Genomic DNA, 26,597 nt, shown 5'->3' with positions numbered 1-26,597 from the left:
AAAACGACTCAACCAAAAATTCTATAAAAAGGGTCCGACATATGAAAAAAAATTGCTTCCAAGTCCATGACACGCTAACAGTGTCCAAACCAGTAATTGAAGAAGTCCTTTCTGCGAGGAATGCAATGCCTGAAATGGAGAATACGTAAATATTATCCTGGATAAATATACAGGCAGCCTAAGTTTTTAAAGCTTTGGAAACAAAACACAGCATTTTGAATTCGATCCACTTTGAAACTGGTAGCCAGTCTAATTCACACAAAATATAATCTGTTCTTTTTACTCCAGTAACCAGCTGTGCAGCTGTGTTTTGTACTGGGTGCCTCCTTTCTTTTATGGAATAATAGTATAAAAGGTGAGATGCACGCCTGTAACTTAGATGTGAACATTTACACCAGCCATAGAGGTTACATAAGTGATTGTGTCTGAGTGCCAGCCAAATGTGTATAACTTATAGAAGGGGTGTCCAACCTCGATCCTCAAGGGCCACAGTCTATTGTATGCAAATAGATCTCATGCATATTCATTGTGGAAATCCTGAAAACCTGACCTGGCGAGGGCCGAGGTAGGACACCCCTAACTTACAGTAAGTGTGCCTCCCACCCTGGCTCTGCCCCTTGCAAATACACACTGGCCAAATTGATGGATAAGTGGAAACAGCAGCACATTGATATGAGTTGCTTTGCTGTTTTTTTGCCCATATATGAAGTGGACCAGTATTTACTACTACTACTACTTATCATTTCTATAGCGCTACTAGACGTACGCAGCGCTGTACACTTGAACATGAAGAGACAGTCCCTGCTCGACAGAGCTTACAATCTAATTAGGACAGACAAACAGGACAAACAAGGGAATATTAAAGAGAGGATGATAAAATAAGGGTTCTGAACAAGTGAATAAGGGTTAGGAGTTAAAAGCAGCATCAAAAAGGTGGGCTTTTAGCTTAGATTTGAACACAGCCAAAGATGGAGCTTGACGTACCGGCTCAGGAAGTCTATTCCAGGCATATGGTGCAGCAAGATAAAAGGAACGGAGTCTGGAGTTAGCGGTGGAGGAGAAGGGTGCAGAGAAGAGAGATTTACCCAGTGAACGGAGTTCCCGGGGAGGAATGTAGGGAGAGATGAGAGTGGAGAGGTACTGAGGAGCTGCAGAGTGAATGCACTTATAGGTCAATAAGAGGAGTTTGAACTGTATGCGGAAATGGATAGGAAGCCAGTGAAGTGACTTGAGGAGAGGGCTAATATGAGCATAACGACCCTGGCGGAATATTAGTCGTGCAGCAGAATTTTGAACAGATTGAAGAGGAGAGAGATGGCTAAGTGGGAGACCTGTGAGAAGCAAGTTGCAATAGTCTAAGCGAGATGTGATAAGACCGTGGATGAGGGTTCTGGTAGTGTGCTCAGAAAGGAAAGGGCGAATCCTGCTGATATTATAGAGAAATAAATGACAGGTTTTAGCAGTCTGTTGAATATGTGCAGAGAAGGAGAGGGAGGAGTCGAAGATGACCCCAAGGTTACGAGCTGATGAGACAGGAAGGATGAGAGTGTTATCCACAGAAATAGAGAATGGGGGAGGAGGAGAGGTTCGTTTAGGGGGAAAGATTAGAAGCTCAGTCTTGGTGATGTTTAGTTTCAGATGGTGCTGAGACATCCAGGCAGCAATGTCAGACAGGCAGTCTGATACTTTGGCCTGGGTTTCAGCTGAGATTTCTGGTGTGGAGAGGTAGATCTGGGAGTCATCAGCGTGAAGATGATACTGAAAACCATGGGATGAGATCAGAGTACCAAGGGAAGAAGTATAGATGGAGAAGAGGTCCCAGGACAGATCCCTGAGGTACACCAACTGACAGTGGGATAGAAGTAGGATCCCCTAGAGTATACACTAAAGGTACGCTGGGAGAAATAAGAAGAAACCCAGGAAAGAACAGAGTCCTGAAATCCAAGTGAGGACATCGTATCAAGGAGCAGGCTGTGATCAACAGTGTCAAAAGCAGCAGATAGATTGAGAAGGATGAGGATAGAATAGAGACCTTTGGATCTGGCTAGGAACAGATCATTGGAGACTTTAGCAAGTGTTGTTTCAGTTGAATGAAGGGGGCGAAAGCCAGATTGAAGTGGATCAAGAATAGCTTGAGATGAAAGAAAGTCAAGGCAACAGCAGTGAACAGCACGTTCAAGTATCTTGGATAAGAAAGGGAGGAGGGAGATGGGGTGATAGTTGGAAGGACAGGTAGGGTCCAATGAAGGTTTTTTAAGGAGTGGTGTGACTATGGCATGTTTGAAGGCATCAGGAATAGTCGCAGTGGACAGTGAAAGATTGAGGATATGACAGATAAACGGGATGACAGTAGGAGAGATAGTGTTAAGTAGATGGGTGGGAATAGGATCAGAGGAACAGGTAGTTAGTTTCGAGGAGGAAAGAAGATGTGTAGTTTCCTCTTCAGTGATTTCAGAAAAGGAGGCAGGGGTTGGATGGTTGAGAGAATGGACTAAGGGAAGGAGAGGTGGAGGTGACCTGGTTGAGAATTCAAGTTTAATCTTGTGAACCTTATGAAAGAACTCAGCCAGAGTCTGGGGGGAAAGTGAAGGGGGGGTTGGAGGTGAAGGCACTTTGAGGAGAGAGTTCAGTGTGGCAAAGAGACGACAAGGGTTTGAGCCAAGAGAATTAGTCAACTGGATGTAATAGTCCTGTTTGGCAAGTAAAAGAGCAGACTGGAAGGAGGTCAGCAAGAATTTGAAATGTATGAAGTCAGCATGGGCACGGGATTTCAGCCAAAGGCGTTCGGCAGGGAAGTAACCTGTTCCGGGGCAGAGAGGGCAGTGCACCAGCGAGGAGCCGACACCCCCCAGCGGCGTGCACACGGGGCAGACCGCCCCCCCGCCCCCCCTTCCTACGCTACTGAGTATTAGTATTATTTATGTATGTATTTAGTACATTTTTTTTGTACAAATTCACCCAATGTGTTGTACAACAAGAATAAGCTGATCATAGGCGATAGACAATAGCAGCAATGAAAACAAAAATATTCAAATAACAGTACATAGGATGGCATAGTATGCTGCTTACATTGTCAACACATAACATTAAGACATACTAATATTTATTTATTAGGATTTATTTACTGCCTTTTTGAAGGAATTCACTCAAAGCAGTGTACAGTAGACATCATATAGTGTAAGTGGAGATAGTATGTAGAAAAAAAGTGAGGATGAACCAAGGAGGAATACCAAACAACTTTATTAAGGATTTTCAAAAAACGACCCAACAATACTCCATTTCCTGCGGAGTAGAGATTGAAGGAGGCATTACATTGTTCATCATTCGAGGATAAACTTTCATCGGTGCAATATTTTCACACTGCTACACCTGAGATTAATCAAGACCCCTGAGGCCGGCCTTAGGGCCGAAACACGGTCGTGTTGGGTTGTTTTTTTGAAATCCTTAAAGTTGTTTGGTATTCCTCCTTGGTTCATCCTCACTTTTTTTCTACATCTCACTGTGCGTGAGGTCTTTTACCTCCTCTTTTTGCTGATGTAAGTGGAGGCAGAGCATATAGACAAGATAGAGCAACAGAAATTAGAAAATAAGAGTGATTAATTTGTGAAATTGTGCATGAAGTCGGAAAAAGTGCAGGAAAATGATTTCAGCTAGGATAGAGTGGATAAGTCAATCCTCCCGTATTATGTGGAGCCAGTGTTGATCGTTGTGCATGTACCTGGCTAGTTAGTTGCTTCTTCTATTAAAGGCTTGAGAGAAGAGCCAAGCTTTCACTTGCTTCCTGAAGTAAAGGTAGTCTTGGGTTTAAGTGAAGCCTTTCAGGGAGTGCATTCCAGAGTGTGTGGGTATTCCGAAGAAGGCTCATTGGAGTGGGGTGTCACATCACATGATTTCCTTTAGAGAGTGTGTGATTGGGGATATTTCTTGGGAGGATCTTAGCAAACTTAGAGGATGAATTTGATGCAGATCCCAAACCAGGAGACAGAGAAAGAACAAAGTGAAAATTGACCTAAAATTAGGACTTCGATCTGTGAATATTTGACTTACATTTACTCAGATAATCTTCCTGCTTTGATGTGTTTCTAAGCTGATTGAGTGTTCAATTGGTTCTGATTCATGGTAATATTCATCAGTTTAAACCCAGATGAATTATTAAAGATGGAATAAAATTTACTTGTGTGAATCTCCAAATGTTTACCTCCATATGGAGTGAATACAGGACCTGGAGCTATGGAGAGAATGGTTCAGGCTTATCCAGATCCCTAGTTTGATGATGATTGTCCAAACAGCCCAGTCTCGTAACATATATGACTCCAGAAGAGAACACTTAAAACTCTGATGTCAAATAAGAATCAAAAATCGTCCTGAAAATTCATGAACCTTTAGTACAAAGTTGGTCATGTATGGAAAGCAGGAATTCAGGTTGGTGATAGCCTGTCTGGTACCTGTCCCTGCTAATTTGATGGATGAGTGGAAACAACAGCCCATTGATACGAGTCACTTTGCTCTTTCCCAGCTCCCTGACCACTAGATTTTCAGTCAATCAAATTTATATCTCATTTATCATACAATTTGCTAAGTAAGTTACAGCAAAACACACATAAAAGCAGATAACAATGCATCTTGATGGTTGAGGGAGTTTGTTCATCCATCAGTCACATGTGATGTCTTCTTCTGTAATTCATGCCCTTGTAATTTCATGTTGTAAAATGAGTAAAGTGGTGTGGTAGCCATGTTAGTCCACTTTTAAAGGTAATAAATAGATATACATGAAAATAGAGAAAAGAGAATGATTTTTTTATTCGACTAACAATACATTTTTGGATTAGCTTTCGAAGGTAACCCTTCAGATCGGAAATAAGCAGATGTTGACAGATTTCTAATCTGATGACGGGTTACCTTCGAAAGCTAATCCAAAAATGTATTGTTAGTCCAGTAAAAAAGGTATCATCTTATCTTCTTTTCTATGTTTTGATTTATTTCTGTTTATTATGTTGTAAAATGGAAACGTGTGTGTATTTGTATGTATGCATGTGTCTACATATGTAGTGGTGGATTTAGCCCACAGATAGCCAGCTGCCTTCCCTGTGGCACAGTACTGCAACTGATGATGTGAAATAAGTAATTTGCATAGCAGGGCGGCTGCCCGTAGGCATTTCTCTACTCTGCCTATTCATAAATCTGTTCCTGTGTGTGTGCTGTACCTGTGTTCTCAGGGTGCATCTGTTCTATGTGTTTCATGATCTCTCTCATCCGTGCATTGACGCTGCCCACAGCAGGATTTACAAGAGGTGATACTCATATCTGTACATATCCTGTATGCCTCGGAGATAGGTGACACTCAACTGCTTGGAAAGACGGGAGCGAGCCACATTCACTAAACTGGATATTTTGTAGTGTCTTAGCCCTAGAAATGCTCTTCATGAGTGACAAATTCACTTCTGCCAGGTCTTCAGTACTAACACAGGCCACAGGCTTAGGGTGAAGAAATGAAAGATACTGATCTGAACATGGGAGGTATTTAAACAAAACTCACCTTGGAAAGCAAGTTGAGACAGCAGATTCGTAACTAATAATTAGCCCAACAAAAGGCACAGATAATAAGAATGATGTTTTTACTTCTCTGCAGTAATCAGCAAGTCTCTTTTTCAGCTGTAGTAAAATGTTAGAACGATTTATAAGAGGAGATGTGAAAGCTTTGTTTATTGTGTTGTAGTGTGTATTTCCATCTTAGGACAGCGAGGAGTTGCTTCTTCTTGTCTCAGTCAATGACTTTCCTGATCTCTAGAGCTTTTTCTCTGTACAGATTCCAGGATCCATGAAGATAATGCTGAGTGTGTAGATGGCTGAGCAGGCTGGGTATATCAATCTAATAAAAAAAATGACATTCTGTCCCCACATGTTCAGTAATGCCACCACCTGAGGGTCAGAGAGGGAACCTTCAGCCCCAAAAGGCATGCTGTGTTTAGTTTCAAATCAATGCCAGTGGGTTGGTGAGAACACAACATCCTAGGTGCAAGCACAGGAGGGCGTCATAAGTGTTTCACTTAGCAAAGTTTCTAAGTTCCATCTCTTGCCTTCCATCCTCTGCCTCTCTTACTTCCTCCTCTCTTTCCTTTTCTTTGGTCTCTGTTCCTCCCCTTCAACATCCTTCCCTAATTCCTTAATCCTTTCTTTCCCTCCTGCTTCCCATTTCCTTAGCTCTCCCTTCTCCCTCCTTTGTCCCCCTCCCTTTTCTGTTTTTTCCTTCGCTGGCCATCAGCCCATTTGTGGGTGGCCCCATTTAATTGCGGACTGCCTTGTTCTTTTTATTTGCTTTCTTAGCCACCGCTGCACACCAAGCAGAGGGTTTCAATGTATCATCAATGATGACACCTAGATCCTTTTCCTAGGCAGTGACTCCTAATGTGGAATCTTGTATCACGTAGCGATAGTTTGAGTTCCATCACTTTGCACTTGCTTACATTAAACTAAATCTGCCATTTGGATACGTGAAGGGGCATAATCGAAAGGGACACCCAAGTTTTTCTGAGGACGTCCTTGCAGGACGTCCCCGTGAAGGGGTGGGGAAACCCATATTAAGATGGACGTCCATCTTTCATTTCGATAATACGGTCGGGGACGCCCAAATCTGGAAATTTAGGTCGACTTTAGAGATGGTCGTCCTTAGACTTGGTCGTTTCTGATTTTCGGCGATAATGGAAACTGAGGACACCCATCTCAGAAATGACCAAATCCAAGCCCTTTAGTTGTGGGAGGAACCAGCATTCATAGTGCACTGGTCCCCCTCACATGCCAGGACACCAACCGAGCACCCTAGGGGGCACTGTAGTGGACTTCTGAAATTGCTCCCTTACTGTGTGTGCTGAGCCCCCCAAAACCCACTACCCACAACTGTACACCACTACCATAGCCCTTATGGGTGAAAGGGGGCACCTAGATATGGGTACAGTGGGTTTTGGAGGGATCACATTTACCACCACAAGTATAACAGGTAGGGGGGGTGCCTGGGTCCGCCTGTGTGAAGTGCACTGCACCCACTAAAACTGCTCCAGGGACCTGCATATGGCTTTGATGGACCTGAGTATGACATTTGAGGCTGGCAAAAAAATATTTTTAAAGACTTTTTTTGAGGGTGGGAGAGGGTTAGTGACCACTGGGGGAGTAAGGAGAGGTCATCCCTGATTCCCTCCGGTGGTCATCTGATCAGTTTGGGCACCTTTTCGTGGCTTAGTCGTAACAAAAAAAGAACCAAGTAAAGTCCTTCCAAGTGCTCGTCAGGGACGCCCTTTTTTCGATTATGGGTCGAGGACGCTCATGTGTTAGGCACGCCCAAGTCCCGCCTTTGCTCCGCCTCCAACAAGCCCCCGGTAACTTTGGTTGTCCCCACGACGGAAAGCAGTTGGGGATGGCTAAAATCGGCTTTCGATTATGCCAATTTGGGCGACCCTTGGGAGAAGGACGCCCATCTTCCGATTTGTGTCGAAAAATGGGCGTCCTTCTCTTTCGAAAATAAGCCTGCTAGTCTCTTAAGGTCCTCTTGCAATTTTTCACAATCCTCTTGCGATTTAACAACTTTGAATAACTTTGTGTCAGAAAATTTAATTACCTCACTCGTTATTCCCATCTCTAGATCATTTATAAATATGTTAAAAATCAGTGGTCTCAGCACAGACTGGGGAACCCCACTATCTACCCTTCTGCATTGAAAATACTGACCATTTAACCCTACTCTGTTTTCTATCTTTTAACCAGTTCTTAATCCACAGTAGAACATTTCCTCCTGTCATTTGGCCTTCCTTTCTCCTTGTTTAATACATGAAATTTATCTGGTCTGGGCTTCCTAGATGGTATGTTTGAATAACATTTATGCCTGATGTATATTTTTGACCTTTGCAAGTACTCCTCTAAGTTTTTTTTTGTTTGTTTGTTTTAACCATTCTCATTTTATCATAGCCTCCATTTTTGAAAGTTAAATGCTAACATATTGGATTTCCTGTGTGCATTTACAGCAGAGATTATATCAAATTTGATTATATTATGATCACTGTTATTAAGTGACCCCAGCACCATTACCTCCTGCATCAGATCATGTGCTTCACTAAGGATTAGATCTAGAATTGTTCCCCCTCTTGTAGGTTCCTGAACCAGCTGCTCCATAAAGCAGCCCTTGACATCATCATCAAAGAGCTTTACCTCCCTAGCATGCCATGATGTTAGCCAGTCAATATTGGGGTAATTGAAAACAATATAGTATATCCATGGGTATGCTGTTTCCGTTAGAAGCTTATTACTCTGGACAAAAAAAGAAGAAAAATGGTGGAGAAAAAAAGACCACAGAAGTATAGCCTCCAGCAAGTCCTGCTTTGTGAACCACCACACAGGATTAGGGCCCTTTCAATCATCAGAAAAAAAAAACTCCACCAATCTTCATTCATATGTCCCATAATCAGAAAAATGCAATAGTTCCAACAGAAAACCATCAGAACCAATATGATGGTTTTCTGTTGGAACTATTGAATTAGTACAAATAATTGGGACTTCCGTACATGAATTTAGACGCGGGATGCATGCCTAAAATTTACACGCTGCCCGAAAAAGGGAGTGTGGAAATGGAAGGGTCATGGGTGTTTCAGGGATGTGGTTTTACATTACACACATAATTATGAAATATGCGTGTGCTGTGTACAGTGGGGGAAATAAGTATTTGATCCCTTGCTGATTTTGTAAGTTTGCCCACTGACAAAGACATGAGCAGCCCATAATTGAAGGGTAGGTTATTGGTAACAGTGAGAGATAGCACATCACAAATTAAATCCGGAAAATCACATTGTGGAAAGTATATGAATTTATTTGCATTCTGCAGAGGGAAATAAGTATTTAATCCCTCTGGCAAACAAGACCTAATACTTGGTGGCAAAACCCTTGTTGGCAAGCACAGTGGTCAGACGTCTTCTGTAGTTGATGATGAGGTTTGCACACATGTCAGGAGGAATTTTGGTCCACTCCTCTTTGCAGATCATCTCTAAATCATTAAGAGTTCTGGGCTGTCGCTTGGCAACTCGCAGCTTCAGCTCCCTCCATAAGTTTTCAATGGGATTAAGGTCTGGTGACTGGCTAGGCCACTCCATGACCCTAATGTGCTTCTTCCTGAGCCACTCCTTTGTTGCCTTGGCTGTATGTTTTGGGTCATTGTCGTGCTGGAAGACCCAGCCACGACCCATTTTTAAGGCCCTGGCGGAGGGAAGGAGGTTGTCACTCAGAATTGTACGGTACATGGCCCCATCCATTCTCCCATTGATGCGGTGAAGTAGTCCTGTGCCCTTAGCAGAGAAACACCCCCAAAACATAACATTTCCACCTCCATGCTTGACAGTGGGGACGGTGTTCTTTGGGTCATAGGCAGCATTTCTCTTCCTCCAAACACGGCGAGTTGAGTTCATGCCAAAGAGCTCAATTTTTGTCTCATCTGACCACAGCACCTTCTCCCAATCACTCTCGGCATCATCCAGGTGTTCACTGGCAAACTTCAGACGGGCCGTCACATGTGCCTTCCGGAGCAGGGGGACCTTGCGGGCACTGCAGGATTGCAATCCGTTATGTCGTAATGTGTTACCAATGGTTTTCGTGGTGACAGTGGTCCCAGCTGCCTTGAGATCATTGACAAGTTCCCCCCTTGTAGTTGTAGGCTGATTTCTAACCTTCCTCATGATCAAGGATACCCCACGAGGTGAGATTTTGCGTGGAGCCCCAGATCTTTGTCGATTGACAGTCATTTTGTACTTCTTCCATTTTCTTACTATGGCACCAACAGTTGTCTCCTTCTCGCCCAGCGTCTTACTGATGGTTTTGTAGCCCATTCCAGCCTTGTGCAGGTGTATGATCTTGTCCCTGACATCCTTAGACAGCTCCTTGCTCTTGGCCATTTTGTAGAGGTTAGAGTCTGACTGATTCACTGAGTCTGTGGACAGGTGTCTTTCATACAGGTGACCATTGCCGACAGCTGTCTGTCATGCAGGTAACGAGTTGATTTGGAGCATCTACCTGGTCTGTAGGGGCCAGATCTCTTACTGGTTGGTGGGGGATCAAATACTTATTTCCCTCTGCAGAATGCAAATAAATTCATATACTTTCCACAATGTGATTTTCCGGATTTAATTTGTGATGTGCTATCTCTCACTGTTACCAATAACCTACCCTTCAATTATGGGCTGCTCATGTCTTTGTCAGTGGGCAAACTTACAAAATCAGCAAGGGATCAAATACTTATTTCCCCCACTGTATAAATTTAGGCATGGGCATGTACACCACATTTTCGCTGGTATAAATGGTGGCACCTAAATTTAATTCATTTATATATTTATTAGGATTTATTTACTTCCTTTTCGAAGGAATTCACTCAAGGTGGTGTACAATAAGAATAATCAAACATGAGCAATAGACAATTACAGCAGTAAAAATAGTCAAATAATAAATAACAGTACAAAAGTATGGCATAGTATACTACTTACAATGTCAACACAATATGTAATAGAACATTTTAATTAACAGTGTAGGGTATAAGCAAAGATAGAACACATAGGTAAGAGAGTAAGAGGACCTCTCCATTTAAGTGTTATTCTTTAAACCTTGCCAAACTTTAAGCGCATCTTATAGAATTCCGCCTAAGCAGTTTTTTCAGTGCCATTTATAGAATTCAGCCCTATATGTGCACACATATTCATTAATATATACAAATGTGATGTAGGAATACTCACTTGCAATATCCTGGTGAGTAGGTTCGATGTTGGCCATTTTGTGATGTTTCTCTGTTCTTTCTTTCGCTGCTCAGCAACCTGCCAGATGTGACTGCACAGGATTTTGAAAACGTGGACCTCTCCCAGTACAAGTGGATCCACTGGGAGGTGAGCTCTTAACTTCATGAATTAGGTCTTAAAGAGTGGAATAATATACACAGTAGGAAGTTGTGGCTTTATACCACTGATAGAACTTAATCAGAATCTAAAAAAAAAAAAGCATGGGGCCTATAAATACAGGACCTGGGCATAGAGCAACCCTGCTAAATAATCCGTTTAGTTAATTTATCAGATCTTTGCCTTTCCAATAAACATGCTTAAGATGGTCATGGATAATCTTTTGGCTTCTTTATACTATCAAGCGTGTGCACAGTAGTTCTATCCGATTTGGCCAAAACATTTTTGATTTGATTCACTCATATGAATGAGATTAGCACGACTTGCTTTTCTGGGTCCAAGTGAGCACATGCTTCCAGTCCTAGCTCCCAAAACCACCCTTCCTCCTACCCTTCCTTCTCTCTGTCTTATTCGGCGGGAGGGGAAAGAGGGGGAGCAGGGAACAAGTGTGCACTCAATAAGAATTTAATTTATTTCTTAACTTACAGCCCACTTCTGTAAAAAAAATAAAAAATGATACAAAGGGGATTGCATATATCAAATCTCTTACGAATTACAAAATATAAAAAATTGCTTTATTGATACTTCAAACTAATTATCCCGTCTTTAGGTCTTACATCCATTGTCTCCGAAACGTCAATAAAAAATCTTTGAAAATAGCCACGTCTTTAATTTCTTCCAAAAGATGATATGAGTTCTCTCATAACATAATGTCCTCAGCAATGCGTTCCATTCACACAGGTTGCTGTCTAGTGACAGATAACCATACCATACTACTACTACTACTTGACATTTCTAAAGCGCTACTAGGGTTACGCTGATTTGGTTCTCAGAACTCAAAGGTTTCATTGGCCTATAAACAGAAGCCAGATTGCAAATCTACTCTGTAGTCAGTCACCCAACACATTTATGCACTGTAATAAGCAATTTAAATGGGAGCCAGTGGAGCTCAACCAATGGTGGCATAGTACGATCCCATTTTCAACCTTTTCAACAGCTGTATTCTGGACCAACTGCAATGTGGCCTTAATCTGATTTGAGAGGCCCAAATATGCCAGATTGCAGTATTTCCAGCTGAGAGATTGGTAGACCGAAGCACCTGTCTCAAATATTCCTCTCCCAGGTAAAATCTAATTTGCCTAATTAATCTTAAATTCAAGAATGACATTTTATTACCACAGTTTCCTGATTCTCAAAAAACAAATCAATGTTTATACAACTCCCAGCCTACAGACAGAAGCATCTAAATAGAACAAATTTGCCATTATTACTGGCAAATTACCTTGAGATAGGTATTCATCCTAATCTTTCCCAAGCTACAAAAATGGTATTTTTTCTGGGTTAAGGACCAAAAAAACTGTCTGCCATCCATTGTGCTACAGCATGAACAGATAGTAGTATCAAGTCTTACAGCAATGTGGGGAATAGCAGAGGACTCATGTACGTGTTTATAAATGTAGGCCCCGGACAGAAATGGAAGTACACAGAGCTCCGTTGCTGTCCCCCTGCTGCTGTTGCTTCAGGCTCTTTGTTCCATGGTGGGCTGCCACATTGGACCTTTTCCCTCCTATACTGCTAAACACCTCTTCACCTCTCTCCCACATCACCTCTGCCTTTGATAATTCCTGTATTACTCCAGGCCGTTGCCAGATCTGTATTTCTTCCATTGCAAGTGTGAATTTGTAGTTCTGCTTTTTCCCCCCTGAAATTAGAACTATAATTCCATAGAGATGATGGAGTTTGAGTGGTTCAGTTCCCCCCTCCCCCCATTCCCTTTTATCTCCTGGAAGACGTAGTGGGGTCATATTTCTAATGTAGCTGAGTGGTCCTGTTTCTCTAGCTTTAACTTAAGAGACAGGTCCTTTGTCCTGTTTCTAAGGTGTGACATAAAATGTCATTCCTTAATTTTGATCTCCAACTATGCTTACAGACTCCTGAAACACACTGAAGTCAGGCACGGGTTGCCCCTTGGTCCTCTTTCCCAGTTGTGGTGTGTCATGTGACTCGATGATGCTGCCCAACTTCTTACTCTGACCAGATTTCTTCTGGGTTTAGGGAAGGAATGCGGATGAACAGGTAAAGATGATCCAGCGTGTGGAAGAATACAACAAGACTTTACCAATGGACCAAAAAATCATCATCTCTGTAGAGATTGAAAAAGCCAGAGAACATCTGTACCAACTGTTTGGCTACGGAGACATAGTAAGTGATTAAACATGAGGCATCTCTATACCTTCACTCGCTGAATCACTAAGGCGGTCATCCCCTGGTGTGAGTAGTAGCGAAGACTGAGATGTGGAACTCAATTTGAAAATAGTTAAGATGGGAATTGAGATATCTAGGTCAGGACATGTTATTCTGGACATGAGCCCTTGAGCCCAGGCCGAGGTCTAGTATAGGATTTTGGCCAAGGCCTAGGGTAGACCAAACAGGCCCTACGCACCACCCCAGCCACCAAGCCCTGCACGCACACAACAGCCAACAGGCACCACCAGAAAGTGGGAGATTGAGCATTCAGGTGGGCCTTACAGTCAATTGGGAATCCACTCGCGCAGAGTCCAAGCAAGCGGGCCTTACGGCCGACCGGGAACCAATTCACACTCTGGGAAGGGAGAAAGAACAACAAGGGTTCCCCACGGAACTGGGACACAAGCAGCACACAATGCAGGGTAGAGACACAAAGGAAGGGGTGAGAGGCAGAAGCCTCTAAAGGTATACAAGGCTGTGCCAAAGGGCGAACATGAATACAGGAAGCCCCAGAAAGAAACACTCTTGGTTTGTACCACACAGCACTCAAGGGAAAAAGCGAATCAACAATAGAAATACGCTGTAGGCTGAACCATTCAGCACACAGGGAAAGGGGAAGCCACTCAAGGAATACTCTAAGGTGTGCTACGGGGCACTCAAGGAAAAAGGAAACCAACTGTATTCACTCTAGGCTGAACCATTCAGCACACAATGGAAAAGGGAGAACTACCTAAGGAATACACAAAACTGGCCCCAGAACACCCAAGGGAAAAGGGGAACTGCTAAAGGAATAAACAGGGCAGCGCTACTCAGCAGACAAGGATAAAGAGGAGTGTAAGCAAACGGAGGAAGCTGCCTTGACACACACAGACCAGAAAAGGAACGCTGCTCCCTGGAAACAGGAGACAGATACAGCAAACAAAGAGAACTAAAACAAACAGGAGCAAAATGCAAGGACAGGAGGAGGCAGAACCACAGGGAGCAGAGCAGAAGCTGAGCACACAAAGGGAACACAGAGAGAGAGAGAGAGAGAAAGCTGAACAAATAAACGGAAACAATTCAAGGCACAAGCTTACCCCAGACAGCACAATGTTAGAGCAGGAGAAAGCAAACCAGGGGTGGGGAAGTGAGGCAATCAGGCTCATGCTGAGAATACCCAGCACACACACACACACACACACCGAATAAACAAGCACGAGGAGAAAGGCTAAACTCCAACCTGAACACAAGTGCCCAAGCACAGGCTGGCTTCAGATGAGCAAACGAAGCAATCAACGCTAAAGCAATGATTGTAGGGAAAAGGCAGGCTTAAATGGATCAGGCTTCTGATGTTTGCTGGCTCAGCCCCTGACAAGCCAATCAGGAGTGAGTCCCAAACATTCCCCTGCCTGTCCAGCAGAATCATAACAGATATGCTGGACTCTGGTGGTAATTTTCTAAAAGGCAGAACCTTTTGTAAAATTTATATAAGGAAGTGTGGCAATGCATGTATATTTTCTGACATGTGCATTAGGAGCAGCCATTTTTACGAATTTATCACGCACATAATGAGCAGCACGAACCAGGCAACTTCACACGTAATGGACACACGTGTAGCTATTCCCATTGTATAAACCTACAGATCTAAATGTTGCCAATTAAGCAGTCAGGATGCAGTTTTTTTTTTTTTGGGGGGGGGGGGAGACAAAAATAAACAATGGTGGATTAAGAAGAATTACTCCTTTAATAAAGCTCTAAGGAAAACGAGCATTTTTAAAAAAATTTGCATGTGCAGTTGAGCTGGTGCAAAACCTGAATTTCTTTGAACACAGTTGTGTATTTCCTATGTAAGATGAGGATTACAAGAATAAAGTTGTGGGCCACCCAAGCCAGGCCCTCTTAATCTAAGTGCCCCGGTGCGTGCGTCTGGTAGCGCTATACAAATGCTAATAATAATAATATAAAGATCAGCTTTCTGGAATTGCTATTTGTGATATGCATACGTAAAAACCGCTATTTACACATGAAATGCTTTTAAAATGGAGGCCTTGGTGAATTAGTTCAGCTATACCAAGAGCTGGCCAAACCAGGATCAGCGAACACATAGCACTAAATCAAAACAATTTGTTGCTTGTCATAAGAGAGACAGCAACCACACAAGTACCAGAGGAGGATATATTATACTAACAGGAAGAAGAGCAAATCTAATTTCTCCATACAGTCCGTGTTTCACTTGGTGCAGTTTGGGGGCAATTCCACTTAGGTGCCCTGAGGCCAGGCAGTTAGGGGTTCTTTTACCTGTGCTAGTGGCGGGAGCCATTTTTGCCTCACACTGAGGCCCTTTTTACCTCAGTGGGTAAGAAGGCCAAAAAAAAAGGCATAGCCATGCAGTAAGATTTCACTTACTGTGTGGCCATACTGGGGGGGGGGGGGGAGGGGGAGAGCACTTAATGCCACCCATTGAGGCTTCCGGGTTAGAGCCTATGGAAATATTTTTGGAATATTTCTGCTAGCGTGGGAAATGGCACAGCTGGGACTGGAACTACCGCCAGCCCCCGCTGTAGCTCCAGATTGTCGTGTGGTAAGCCCGCTATGGGCTTACCGCCGCTTTGTAAAAGGGCCCCTAAGTGCCTGTTATATAAGGAAACCTAGGTGCCTAGGTTTGGTTATAAAATAAAGGATAATGGGATTTGATGTACCGCTTTACATTTGTTATATATAGGTACGTCCTGTGATTACTAGCATAACCTGGCACCCCGACATAATAGACCATACAAAAAAAAAAACCCAACAAAACAGACTAAAACAAAAACAGACCATGACAAAAAAAAAACCTCCCAAAAAAAACCTATACAAAAAAACCCACAACAAAATAGACTCTTAATCAAGCTGGATTATGTTTTCAAACAGATTTATGGTTCTCACTAGATACCAAGTGTGGATAGTGAAGTCAAGCCGTAGGCAGGTGCCAGGACATTCAGGTGGCAAGCCGTGGACTTTCTTAGTAATTTATGGCTCTTCCATTTTTGTACCCTTCAAATTCGTACCATTCAAAAATAAATCTATTTCATCAGGCCCTTTTGTCGGGAGTCTGTTTTATCAGGGACCTTTATGTCGGGAACTTTTTTTTGTTTGGAGCTTTTTTGTCTGGTTTCTTTTGACCAGGTGCCGCATAACCTGATGTCGGTGTGCCTAACATCTAGGTGTATGCACTTCAGCCATCCATAGAGCTGTTACCTAAATGTGACAGGGATGCACATAACTTGCTGTATCCTCATAGGCGTAGACTGGGGGGGGCGAGAACGACGATGACGTGGACTGGCGCTAGAAGTGAAAAAAAAAAAAAAACAAGCAGGCACGCGCTCGTCTCCGTCCGCTTCGCTGCTTCCCTGCCCTCTCTGTCTGCGTCCCGCCCGAAAGGAAATGACATCAGCGGAAGGCGGGACGCAGACAGAGAGGGCAGGGAAGCAGCGAAGCAGACGGAGACGAGCGTGTCTATTTACCCCCTCTCTTCCTACCCTCCGGCGCAGGCAGCACCAATCTTCTCTAAGTCTTTCTTGTTCCTGGCAGCGGTAGCGATGTACACGTTGCCTTCAGCTCTGCCCCGAAGCCTTCTCTTCAAGTTCCTGTTCCCGCATGTGCATCTGTGATATTTTGCCTGTAAATTTCAATTCCTTCCTCCATATTAGCATATTCATTTGCATATGTATATATGCAAATGAATATGCTAATATGCTCCGCCCCATCCTTTGCCCCCCCAAATGAAACAGTCAAACTACGCCTATGTGTATCCTGTAAGTTACATGTAGAAGTAGGAATTTAATTGAGTAATGAGCCAGTTATTGGCGTTAATTGGCAACAATTTTGGATTTATGTATGCATCTTGCTAAGTGCTATTCTATAAAGATGCGTGTGCAACTGAAAGGGGGTGTGGCCATGGGAGGAGCTTGGGCAGGTCAGGGTCATTCACTAAAGATGTGCACAGTATTATAGAATTTGGGGAATCCACACCTGATTTATACACGAGGATTTGCACCAGGTTTCAGTTAGTGCAAATCCTTTGGACACGGATCCCAGCACTACACACTATAGGGGGGCATCGTTTATAGAATAGATGCCCAACTCAGAGCACCATTTATAGAATAGTGCTCAGTGCTGATTTTATTTTCTGCGTCCAAATTTGGGCGCCATTTACTGACTCTAGTCCTTCATGTGTACCCCATAATTCTGTATAGTGCACCAATGAGAGGCCAGATTCTATATATGGTGCTTTAAAAAATCTGCTCGGAAAACATTTCCGCCAAAACATATTCTATAAGATTTAGGAGCAGTATATAGAGTATGCTTAGTTGATATCCTAATGCCTAAAATTACGTGCCTCCGTTTACACCAACAAAAACACGGCATAAATCCCTGTGCATAGTTTTACGCGGACTGGGCCATAACGCGTGTAAATTTGAGAACACCCGCAAAATGCCCATTTCTCCCCATGGCCACGCCCCTCTTAAACTGCATGCTTTAGAATTTAGGCACAGTTCATTACAGAATGTGCTTAGCGAGTTAGGCAGGTTAATTCTAATTATTGCCAGTTAGTGCTCATTATTGCTTGTTAAGTGCTTTTAAAAATGCTGATTGGCTTGTTAAGCCAATTAAGTTATGCATGTTGTTATGGAATATGTGTAGATTTCAGTGTGGAACGCTAAGCGCAGTATATAGAACCCGGCAGTAGATGCCTAAATTTATGGCACGCAAATGGAAGTTAACTGATGTTAAGCACCAAAATGGGGGTGAAACAGCAGTTAGGCACCTAAGTGCACTTAAGTGTTATTCTAAAACTTGGCGCCTAAGTGTTTTAGTGTATTAATGCAAAGGGAGCGTTCCGATGGGAGGGGCATGAGCAGGTGGTAGCGTTCTGACTATTTAAGCACGTTCTTTATCAAATACTGTCAGGCACCTAACTGCTGCATTTAGGTTCGCCCATTTATACCTGTCACAGAGCAAGCATGAGTGGTGGTGCCTAATTGGTGAATTACACTAGTATTCTATAGGTGCACAGATTTGCTGTTTATATGGCGCCTAAAAATCCACACAGAACCTGAAGCATATTTTATAACAATGCGCATAACTTAATTGGCTATCTAATCAGCGCTGTTAATTGGATGTTAAGCAATTATGAGAAGTAATTGGCATTGATTGAGATTTACGCACACAACTCGCTAAGTGTATTCTATGACGTGGTGCACCTAAATTCTAAGTTGTGTAGATGAAAAGAGGGCGTGGCCAGGAGCGGGACGTGGGCGTTTCTAAAATCTATGCACATTATTATAGAATACACCCAATCTGCGCCTAATTAGGCGTCAGCATTTACACCAAGTAAAATGTGGCCTAAATGGACATGATCAAATTTAGTTGTGTGGTGAGCCACTCAGCACATTTCTATATACCGTGCAGAAATTTAAGTCTATTCTATAAAATTTAGGCATACTTTAGAGAATACACCTAGGCGTAATTTTTTTTTCCTCGCAGATTTTTCAGGCACCATATACAAAATCTGGTCCTTAGTGCCTAACTTTAAGCACCTTTTATAGCATTTCCCCCTTGATGTGTTCTTTGTTGTAAATATTTTCACTGCAGTTAAGCACTTGCTCCTGGATTCTATAAACAGCGACTAAAGTTGCACACTCAAATCAGCGCATATAGCCGATTTGCATGCATAACTTAATTGCTTGAGCCAATCAGCGACAATAATTTGGCTGCTAACAACCAATTTATTGGCATTAATTGGTATTAATTAGGATTTACATGCAGATCGTATTCTGTAATGAATTGCATGTAAATTTTTGGGGGTATGGCTTGGAGCGTTCCAAAATTTTACACATGCTACTCTACTAACCCCTGCTTCACTTGTATAGTGCATATTTGCAAGGGGGTCGTACACAGGGCCAGAGCACGGGTGAAACACAAGCAGAGCTCCCATTTACTGCGCACCCAGGTTCTGCTCATACCATTGTGGCCTGTATGGAAGTACCCATTTTTAGAATCGCTTCCTTACTGATTTATTTCTGTAGGTGACATTCCAGGAAAATCATGCTTTGAAGAGGTGGAAAAGCCTCTCATTTCTGAACAGAGCTTTTATTTATTTATAGGAAATGGTGTCTTTCATTGAACCAGCCTAAGAATTATCCAGTGATCACATTCAGGAACTTTAAGGGCTAGATAAGTCTCTTCTTCAGATGTCTTGAACTCGTATACAATACCGTGTTTGGATAATTTTTACGGTGGTATCGTAAAAGGTGTCATCCAGGAACAGTGTGGTCAGTATTTAGCCAGTGGCATTAGCGTTTTTTTTTGTGTGCTATCGCTGGCTAATTTAGACCCAGATATTCAATGCTGGGCCATGTCCAAGGACTAGCTTAGAATATCTTGATTTGACCAGACTGCTCTTGGGCCCCTCATAGGACATTTATGTGGGTCCCAGCTGAATATCAACCAGGACCCACGTAAGGGAATGTACTACATTTCCCTCCCCCCCCCCCCCCCCCCCCCCATATGCTGATTTCCCTGCTTGTAAAACAGCAGCCTTCCTTTTCCTTCCCTCCCTCCCCTCTGAAACATGCCCCCTTCCAGTAGCCCCCTGCCTCCAGGCCTACCTTTCCATTCCCTGATGGTCAGGTGGTCTTTAGGGCAGGAGCAATACCCAGACCAGGTCCAGTGTCAAAATGGCTGCCATAGCCTCTAGCAACAATCTCATGGTAGTGCGGTAGTATTGTCTTCTGCTCTTTGCCTTATGTCTCGCTCTCTCTTTTTCCCTTTTCAGGTATTTGTCAGTAAGGATTTGGCACAGCATTTTGGGTTTGACTCTGCACCAGCTGCATTGAAGGGATTTTACAACCGTGTAAAAAATGGGTAGGGTATCCTATACAAGCTTTTTAGATTTAAAAAAAACATGGGGAAAGAGGATTACTAGAATGGTGAGACTGCTGTTGAAGAGATATTTGAGGATTTTAGAATGGCATTTTATGAATGCTTAAGATGAGAACCCCAGCATTAAACTAGATAAATATTTTGGCCTGAATAATGTAATATCATACTCCTAGACAAAGAGGAATCTCCCATTGCAGCTTGCTTAATCCCATGTATCAGCTACGGTTAAACCTGATTTATATCATAACTAGAGAAATTTACAGAAAAGCCTCTGACATAGTAAGTACTATGTTTCATGATGGGCTACATCAGGGAAGCATTCTCCGGAAATAAAATAGCATGTTATAAGCTTTTTGATATTGTGAGTAACTGTGCTAGTACAATGTTGAAGGCTTTTCTGTGATGGTGGTGAATAACTCGATACAATAAGTGATGTGAGACAAGAAAAATATATATGACTTTGCATGAAATAAGAATTTTTTTTGATCATATATGAAATTTCTAAAAAAAAAAAAAAAAAAAGGGACCGATGAAGACTGGCAGTGTTAATGAATATTAAAAAGCTGTGTCCACCATCTGGTGGTCCACAAAAATATAAAAATAGGTTCTTGGGAGAGCTAGATAGTTGATGGTGTTTATTGATGAGCTTCTCAATGAGTGTTTAAATTGACCTCAATATTACTACTAATCATTTCTATAGCGCTACTAGACGTACACAGTGCTACTACTACTACTACTTAGCATTTCTATAGCGCTACTAGGGTTACGCAGCGCTGTACAAGTTAAAACATGGGGAAGGACAGTCCCTGCTCAAGAGAGCTTACAATCTAAAGGTAACAAACTATGTAGTCAGTGTATCATGAATGGGGAAGGTGGTTAGGCGCCAAAAGCAAGGGAGAAGAGATGGGTTTTGAGTAAGGACTTAAAGATGCTGTAACATTATATGCAGGTACTTTCTCTTTCTCTAGAGGGCTCACAATCTAAGTTCTTGTACCTGGGGCAATGGAGGGTTAAGCAACTTGCCCAAGGTCACAAGGAACTGCAGTGGGAATTGAACCCAGGTTGCCAGGATCAAAACCTGCTGCACTAATCATTAGGCCACTCTTCCCTCTATAAGTTACATCTTATAGAATAGAGCATACATTATCTTCATTGCACGGCTCCTGTGACAATATTTGAGGTGCGGTCGCACCATGGAGCGATACAAAGGCATTATAACATCCTCATTTTTGTTTTCCATTCCTTTCCTAATAATACCTAACATTCTATTTGCTTTCTTAGCCACCGCAGCACACTAACCAGAGGGTTTCAATGTATCATCAACATTGACGCCGAGATCCCTTTCTTGGTCGGTGACTCCTAACATGGAACCTTGCATTATACAACTATAATTCGGGTTCCTCTTTCCCACATGCATCACTTTGCACTTGCTCACATTAAATGTCATCTGCCATTTAGACGCCCAGTCTCGTAAGGTCCTCTTGTAATTTTTCACAATCCTCTTGCGATTTAACAACTTTGAATAACTTTGTGTTGTCAACCAATTTAATTACCTCAGTAGTTACTCACAGCTCTAGATAATTTATAAATATGTTAAAAAGCAGCGGTCCCAGCACAGACCCCTGGGGAACCCCACTATCTACCCTTCTCCATTGAGAATACTGACCATTTAACCCTACTCTCTGTTTTCTATCTTTTAACCAGCTTTAAATCCACAATAGGACATTTTCTCCTATCCCATGATTCTCCAATTTCTTCTGGAGTCTTTCATTAGGTACTTTGTCAAACGCCTTTTGAAAATCCAGGTACACAATATCAACCAGCTTCAAAATCAGGCAGCAGAGATGAAATAATTTCGCCATATAGAGGAAGCATTTTTTTTTTAATTTATTGGTTTTTTTTTTTTTTACCAATAGCTACTCCCTTATAGGGCAGGGGTTCTCAACCCAGTCCCTGGGACACACCTAGACAGTCAGGTCTTCAGGAATTGTATAAATCCGCTGTACTTAAATGGCTCCCTGCCCCCCCCCCCCCCCCCCCCCCCCAGGCATCAGAGCTGTCTTAAGATGAATGACATGACCTTTGCTACCTCTGTAAAGCAGAGTCTGGCCAACTGTATGATATAGGGAAAAGCGGGCTATGTCAGCAGAATTTCACAAGCCACCATGTCAGCAGAATTTAACATAAGGAATGCTAATACAGCAACAGAAAAGGGCTGAAGAAAGGAAATAAAGCTCCAGGGTGTCCACATGTGGCCCAAGAGGTTGTGATTTATGTGGTCACAAATGGTGAAACAGGACAAGGTATCTTAAAAAATATGTAGCAGATATTGAACTGGAAAAGGGGAGGGGGAACTACAGTAGAAGCAATAGATGTAAGACATGGTACATATGACTAGAATTAAGGTATATAAGGAATGCTTTGTTAAGATAGAAACGGGAACTTTTGACTCTAAGAAGCAGCTTGCTTCAGAGTTAGCTTAAGTTCCTCTCACAGAAAGAAAGATACTCTTTTTGAATTTAATACTAAGATGCTGTGATCATAATTGATAAATTTAGCAATCAGATGTCTATTCTAATGTTTACAATAAATTTGTTTCATTGATAAATGTATAATTGGCTTCTGCTGTATCTCTTCCTGTGACTGCAGGATCAGGTAAGAACCAAAATTAGTAAATCCAGGTTTAGCCCTTTATCTTGCAGCCTGTGTGATAAGATTTACAAGTAGTAGGTTAAACAGAATCCACAATGAATATTCATATTCACTGTAGGTATCCTGAAAACCTGACTGGCTGGGTGTGTTCTGAGGCCTGGGTTTAGAACCCTTGCTATGAGTTTCTTTGCTGCATTACTACACACTTGTATTCTTAGCTCAGATGCCTACACTTTGAGGCATATTTTCAAAGCACTTTGGGAGGCTAAGTTCCATAGGTTTCTATGGAACTTTGGGAGGCTAAGTGCTTTGAAAATGAGCCTCTTTGTGTCCTTTTATTAAAGCAGATGTCCGTATTCTTAGCAAGAAAGTTGTGCAATGAGAAAGGTCATTGATTGAATGTTTTTGCTTTGTCCTTAGGGCTTACTTAATCTGTGCATGGGCAGAGAAAGGGGCTGATGCAGTGGGTTCAGATGGAGTAGTGATTCATTCTGATGCTTTTCCTCCTGACGTCATTGTGGACACGCTGGGTGCTGGAGACACTTTTAATGCCTCTGTCATATATGCCCTATCTACAGGTATGTGATTGAATGGGGTGAATACCCAGCTTCCTGTCCTAATCTCTCTAGGTATAGGCTCTTGTAAGGAGATGTAAAATTGTGCTACCCCAGAGGATTTTTCATCCTTTCTCAGGCAGTGTCCTCTAGATGAAATTGATTAATAAGGTTAACATTGGGGGTAGAGAGGAGGACAGTGAAATATGGGAACACTCACACCTCCTCTTGCATAGTTTAAGGCAGAGCTGGGAAACCTTTTGGAGCTAATGGGTTGTGTTCACAATTAGCCCTTTGCAGGTCTCATTAGCAAGGGGGATGTGAGTAAGCGCAGAGTGATCTCAGAAGCAATAGGAGCAGACAGGGAGTTCTTGCCACAATCAGGTGTTCTCCAGCCCCCGATATTCAGTTGACAACAGGCAGCGTTTTTTTAAAACACTTGCTGTTGCCAGCTAAATTAGCCTCCAGTATTCAGTGCCAGGCCACGACTGTACACTGGCATTGAATATTGAGGGCAACATGTGGGCAAGCTAGGTAGCAGAGCCTATTCGGGCCCAGCTGATATTCAGTCAGGGCCCGCATAAGCTTTTTGTAAAAATTCGAAGCCCCCCCCCCCCCAAACCCCAACACTCCTCCCCCCAGCCGCAGCCACAAGCCACTCCCAAACACCCCCACCTACAACTCCCAACACCTCAGTAGTTCAGTTGGGTTCCACCCCCCCTCCCCTGGACCTACTTTGATCCCTAGTAGTCCATTGGGGGTCAAAGCAGAGCCCCCTCACTCCTGCCTTTGTACTGCTGAATATCATTAGCATCCGCATAAGCCCCAGCTTGTCCCCAACATGCCCCCTGGCCCACCCTCGACTAGCCCACTTTTTTGGGGGGCCGGTCACAGGCTGTATTCAATGGCATACCTGGTTTAGTGCTGCTGAATATCGGCAGTTGGGCGGGGACAGGCAAGGGCCACAGCGTCTACAGCTCTCTTAAATCACTCTGAATATCGGCCCCCAGGTGCCTAGCCCTGTGCTGAATTAAATCTAGCAATTGGCTGCAACCAGTCCCCGGGCTAGAGGTCCTCCATCCCTGGATTAGCGGCATTACTGGAAGGAATTCAGAATGTTTCTCATAGTTTTGGAGAGTGTACACCCTTCTTCCCTGTCCTCACTGACTGTTGTGATCTTCTGTGACAGGTAAGACCATGCAGGAGGCACTGACGTTTGGCTGTCAGATCGCTGGAAGGAAATGTGGAGTCCATGGCTTTGATGGAATTGTATGAGGATAGCAGCAAGCCACAGCATCCATTAATATCACAGCATGAATTGGATCAAATAAGTAGGCCAGATGATGAGGAAAAACAAACAATGCAGTTCACTCAGTGAAAAGGTTACTGCTCTGCTTGGTTCCCATTTGATAGAGGCAGTGAAAAGTCTCTTTCATGAATTCTGACATCATCTTCATGCTACTTCAAAAGGACCCGCCACACTCGGGAAGACTTTGCAACAATCTGCTATACATTAATGCCAAACTCTGATCTAACCACCCTGCACTTTTACCTACAATGATTTTCACTAGTGTGCATATCTTATTAGACCCTGTATAATAGGCAAATGCCTAGAATGCTATACTGATGTATGTAGGTACTGTCGTTATTGACTGACATATGGAAAATATTGGCAGATAAAATCCACTGCTCGTGTATTGAGTGATCTAATCAACTAATGACTGGTCCTAGTCACACATACAGTAGTATGGCTGCTGTGTTAGTCAGTCAACTGAATACACAGAAATAAACAAAAAATATAAGGCAATACTTTTTTATTGGACCAAATGAATACTAGTGTTATAGGAGCTAACACTTCCTCGGGTCAGAATAGCGTGAGCAACAGACAACAGTACTAGAAAATGTGAGTCAGAAATGCATTCCAGTGACAGTCTGAGGGTGAAGGTTTGGTGGGAGGCAAAGGGTGAAGAGCAGTAGAATTTTGTGACTGATAGGGACTTTGTACTACAGTGTGAAGGGACTATCTGCAGAATAGTACACATGCCTGTATTTTGGCACTTTTGCACGTTTTTCCAGGTGTTTTGTGCTATTTTGCACGTGAAGTACACTTTTACAAAGTTACACTTTGCAGTAATAAACTTTCACGCAAAGTCTGCTTCAGGTGATGGTTTATATAAATTTGGCATTAATGAGTTGCTTCAATGCAAATTCATGTAAAATAGTTTGTTAATGCATAAAAATGTGAAAACAAGCACATGAAAAAAAGGCTTTACAACAGTGGCGTAGCCAGACTGCCAATTTTGGATGGGCCTGAACCCAAAGTGGGTGGGCACAAAATTTTCTCTCTACCCCCCTCCCCCAGCAAAATTTAGTCACGCTAATCAGATGCATTTGTCACACAGGGTAAAGTGCTGCTTTTCAGTGCATCAGATTTCAGAAAATTTATTTAATAGCCTAACACCCTTTTCAATGAGCTTTCAGAGGCCAAAACCTCCTGCCTCAGGTCAGTATAATGCTGTTACTGTATCCTCGCCTGACCTAAGGAAGGAAGTATTGGTCTCTGAAACTTCATTAACACAGGTACCATATTACTTTATCCTAAATTAAAAATAAAATTATTTTCTTTACCTTTCTTGTATGGCCATTTACTTTTTCTCATTGTGTCGCTCCCAGTCTCTAGATTCTGCTTTCCTTTGTTTTCGCTTAACTCTTCTGCCACGGTTTCCTGGCCATTTCTCATTTTTCTCTCCTTTTTCTTTGCTTTCTTCAATATTTTTCTGCCTCTCTCTCTCTGTCCTGATTTAATTCATTCTTACTATCCATTCTTTAATTTCCTTCATCTACTTATGGCTTTTCATCTTTTTCTCACCCTTGTTCTCCCCATGCCCCTTCCTCTTATTCTCCAGTCTTTCACTACTCTCCTTTTCCATCCAGCAGCTCTCTTCTTTCTCTCCCCATCCTTCCAGTCTCCCCTCTCTCTCCCCCCATCCTTCCAGTAGTCTCCCCTCTTTCTTTCTGCATCCTTCCGTCCAGTGTCACCTCTTTCTCCCTACCCTTCCATCCAGCGTCTTCCCTCTTTCTCTCCCCATCCTTCCATCCATCTATCCTCTCTCCTGATCCTTCCATCTGTCTCTCTCTCCCTCTTTCTAACCAGTGTCTCTGTATCACTCTACCCTTTTCTGTTCAGTGTCCCTTCTCTCTCCACATCCTTCCAGTCTCTCACCTTTCTCTCTGCATCCTTCCAGTCTCTCCCCTTTCTCTCCCCATCCTTCCATCCAGAGTCTCTCTCCCCATCCATCCATTTTCCCTCTTTCTCTCCCCATCCTTC

General features: G+C 42.8%; 1 protein-coding gene across 4 annotated transcripts in view; it reads left to right on the top strand.

The window, feature by feature from the left end:
• KHK (ketohexokinase) overlaps positions 1–25,071 on the top strand; it is a 44,675-nt gene extending 19,604 nt beyond the window's left edge. For all 4 annotated transcript variants that reach the window (XM_030198616.1, XM_030198618.1, XM_030198620.1 and 1 more), the window contains 5 exons: positions 10,832–10,904; positions 12,969–13,115; positions 19,957–20,045; positions 23,136–23,293; positions 24,459–25,071. In XM_030198616.1, the coding sequence (XP_030054476.1) occupies positions 10,832–10,904; positions 12,969–13,115; positions 19,957–20,045; positions 23,136–23,293; positions 24,459–24,544 (553 nt within the window). In that variant the 3' untranslated portion in view covers positions 24,545–25,071. The remainder of the gene's footprint in view (positions 1–10,831; positions 10,905–12,968; positions 13,116–19,956; positions 20,046–23,135; positions 23,294–24,458) is intronic.
• The last annotated feature ends 1,526 nt before the right edge of the window (positions 25,072–26,597 follow it).

This window comes from Microcaecilia unicolor, chromosome 3 (genome assembly GCF_901765095.1).
Source record: "Microcaecilia unicolor chromosome 3, aMicUni1.1, whole genome shotgun sequence".
Classification (NCBI taxonomy): domain Eukaryota; kingdom Metazoa; phylum Chordata; class Amphibia; order Gymnophiona; family Siphonopidae; genus Microcaecilia; species Microcaecilia unicolor.
Note: the sequence above shows the minus strand (reverse complement) of the source record. Positions and strands in the feature narration are given on the sequence as shown.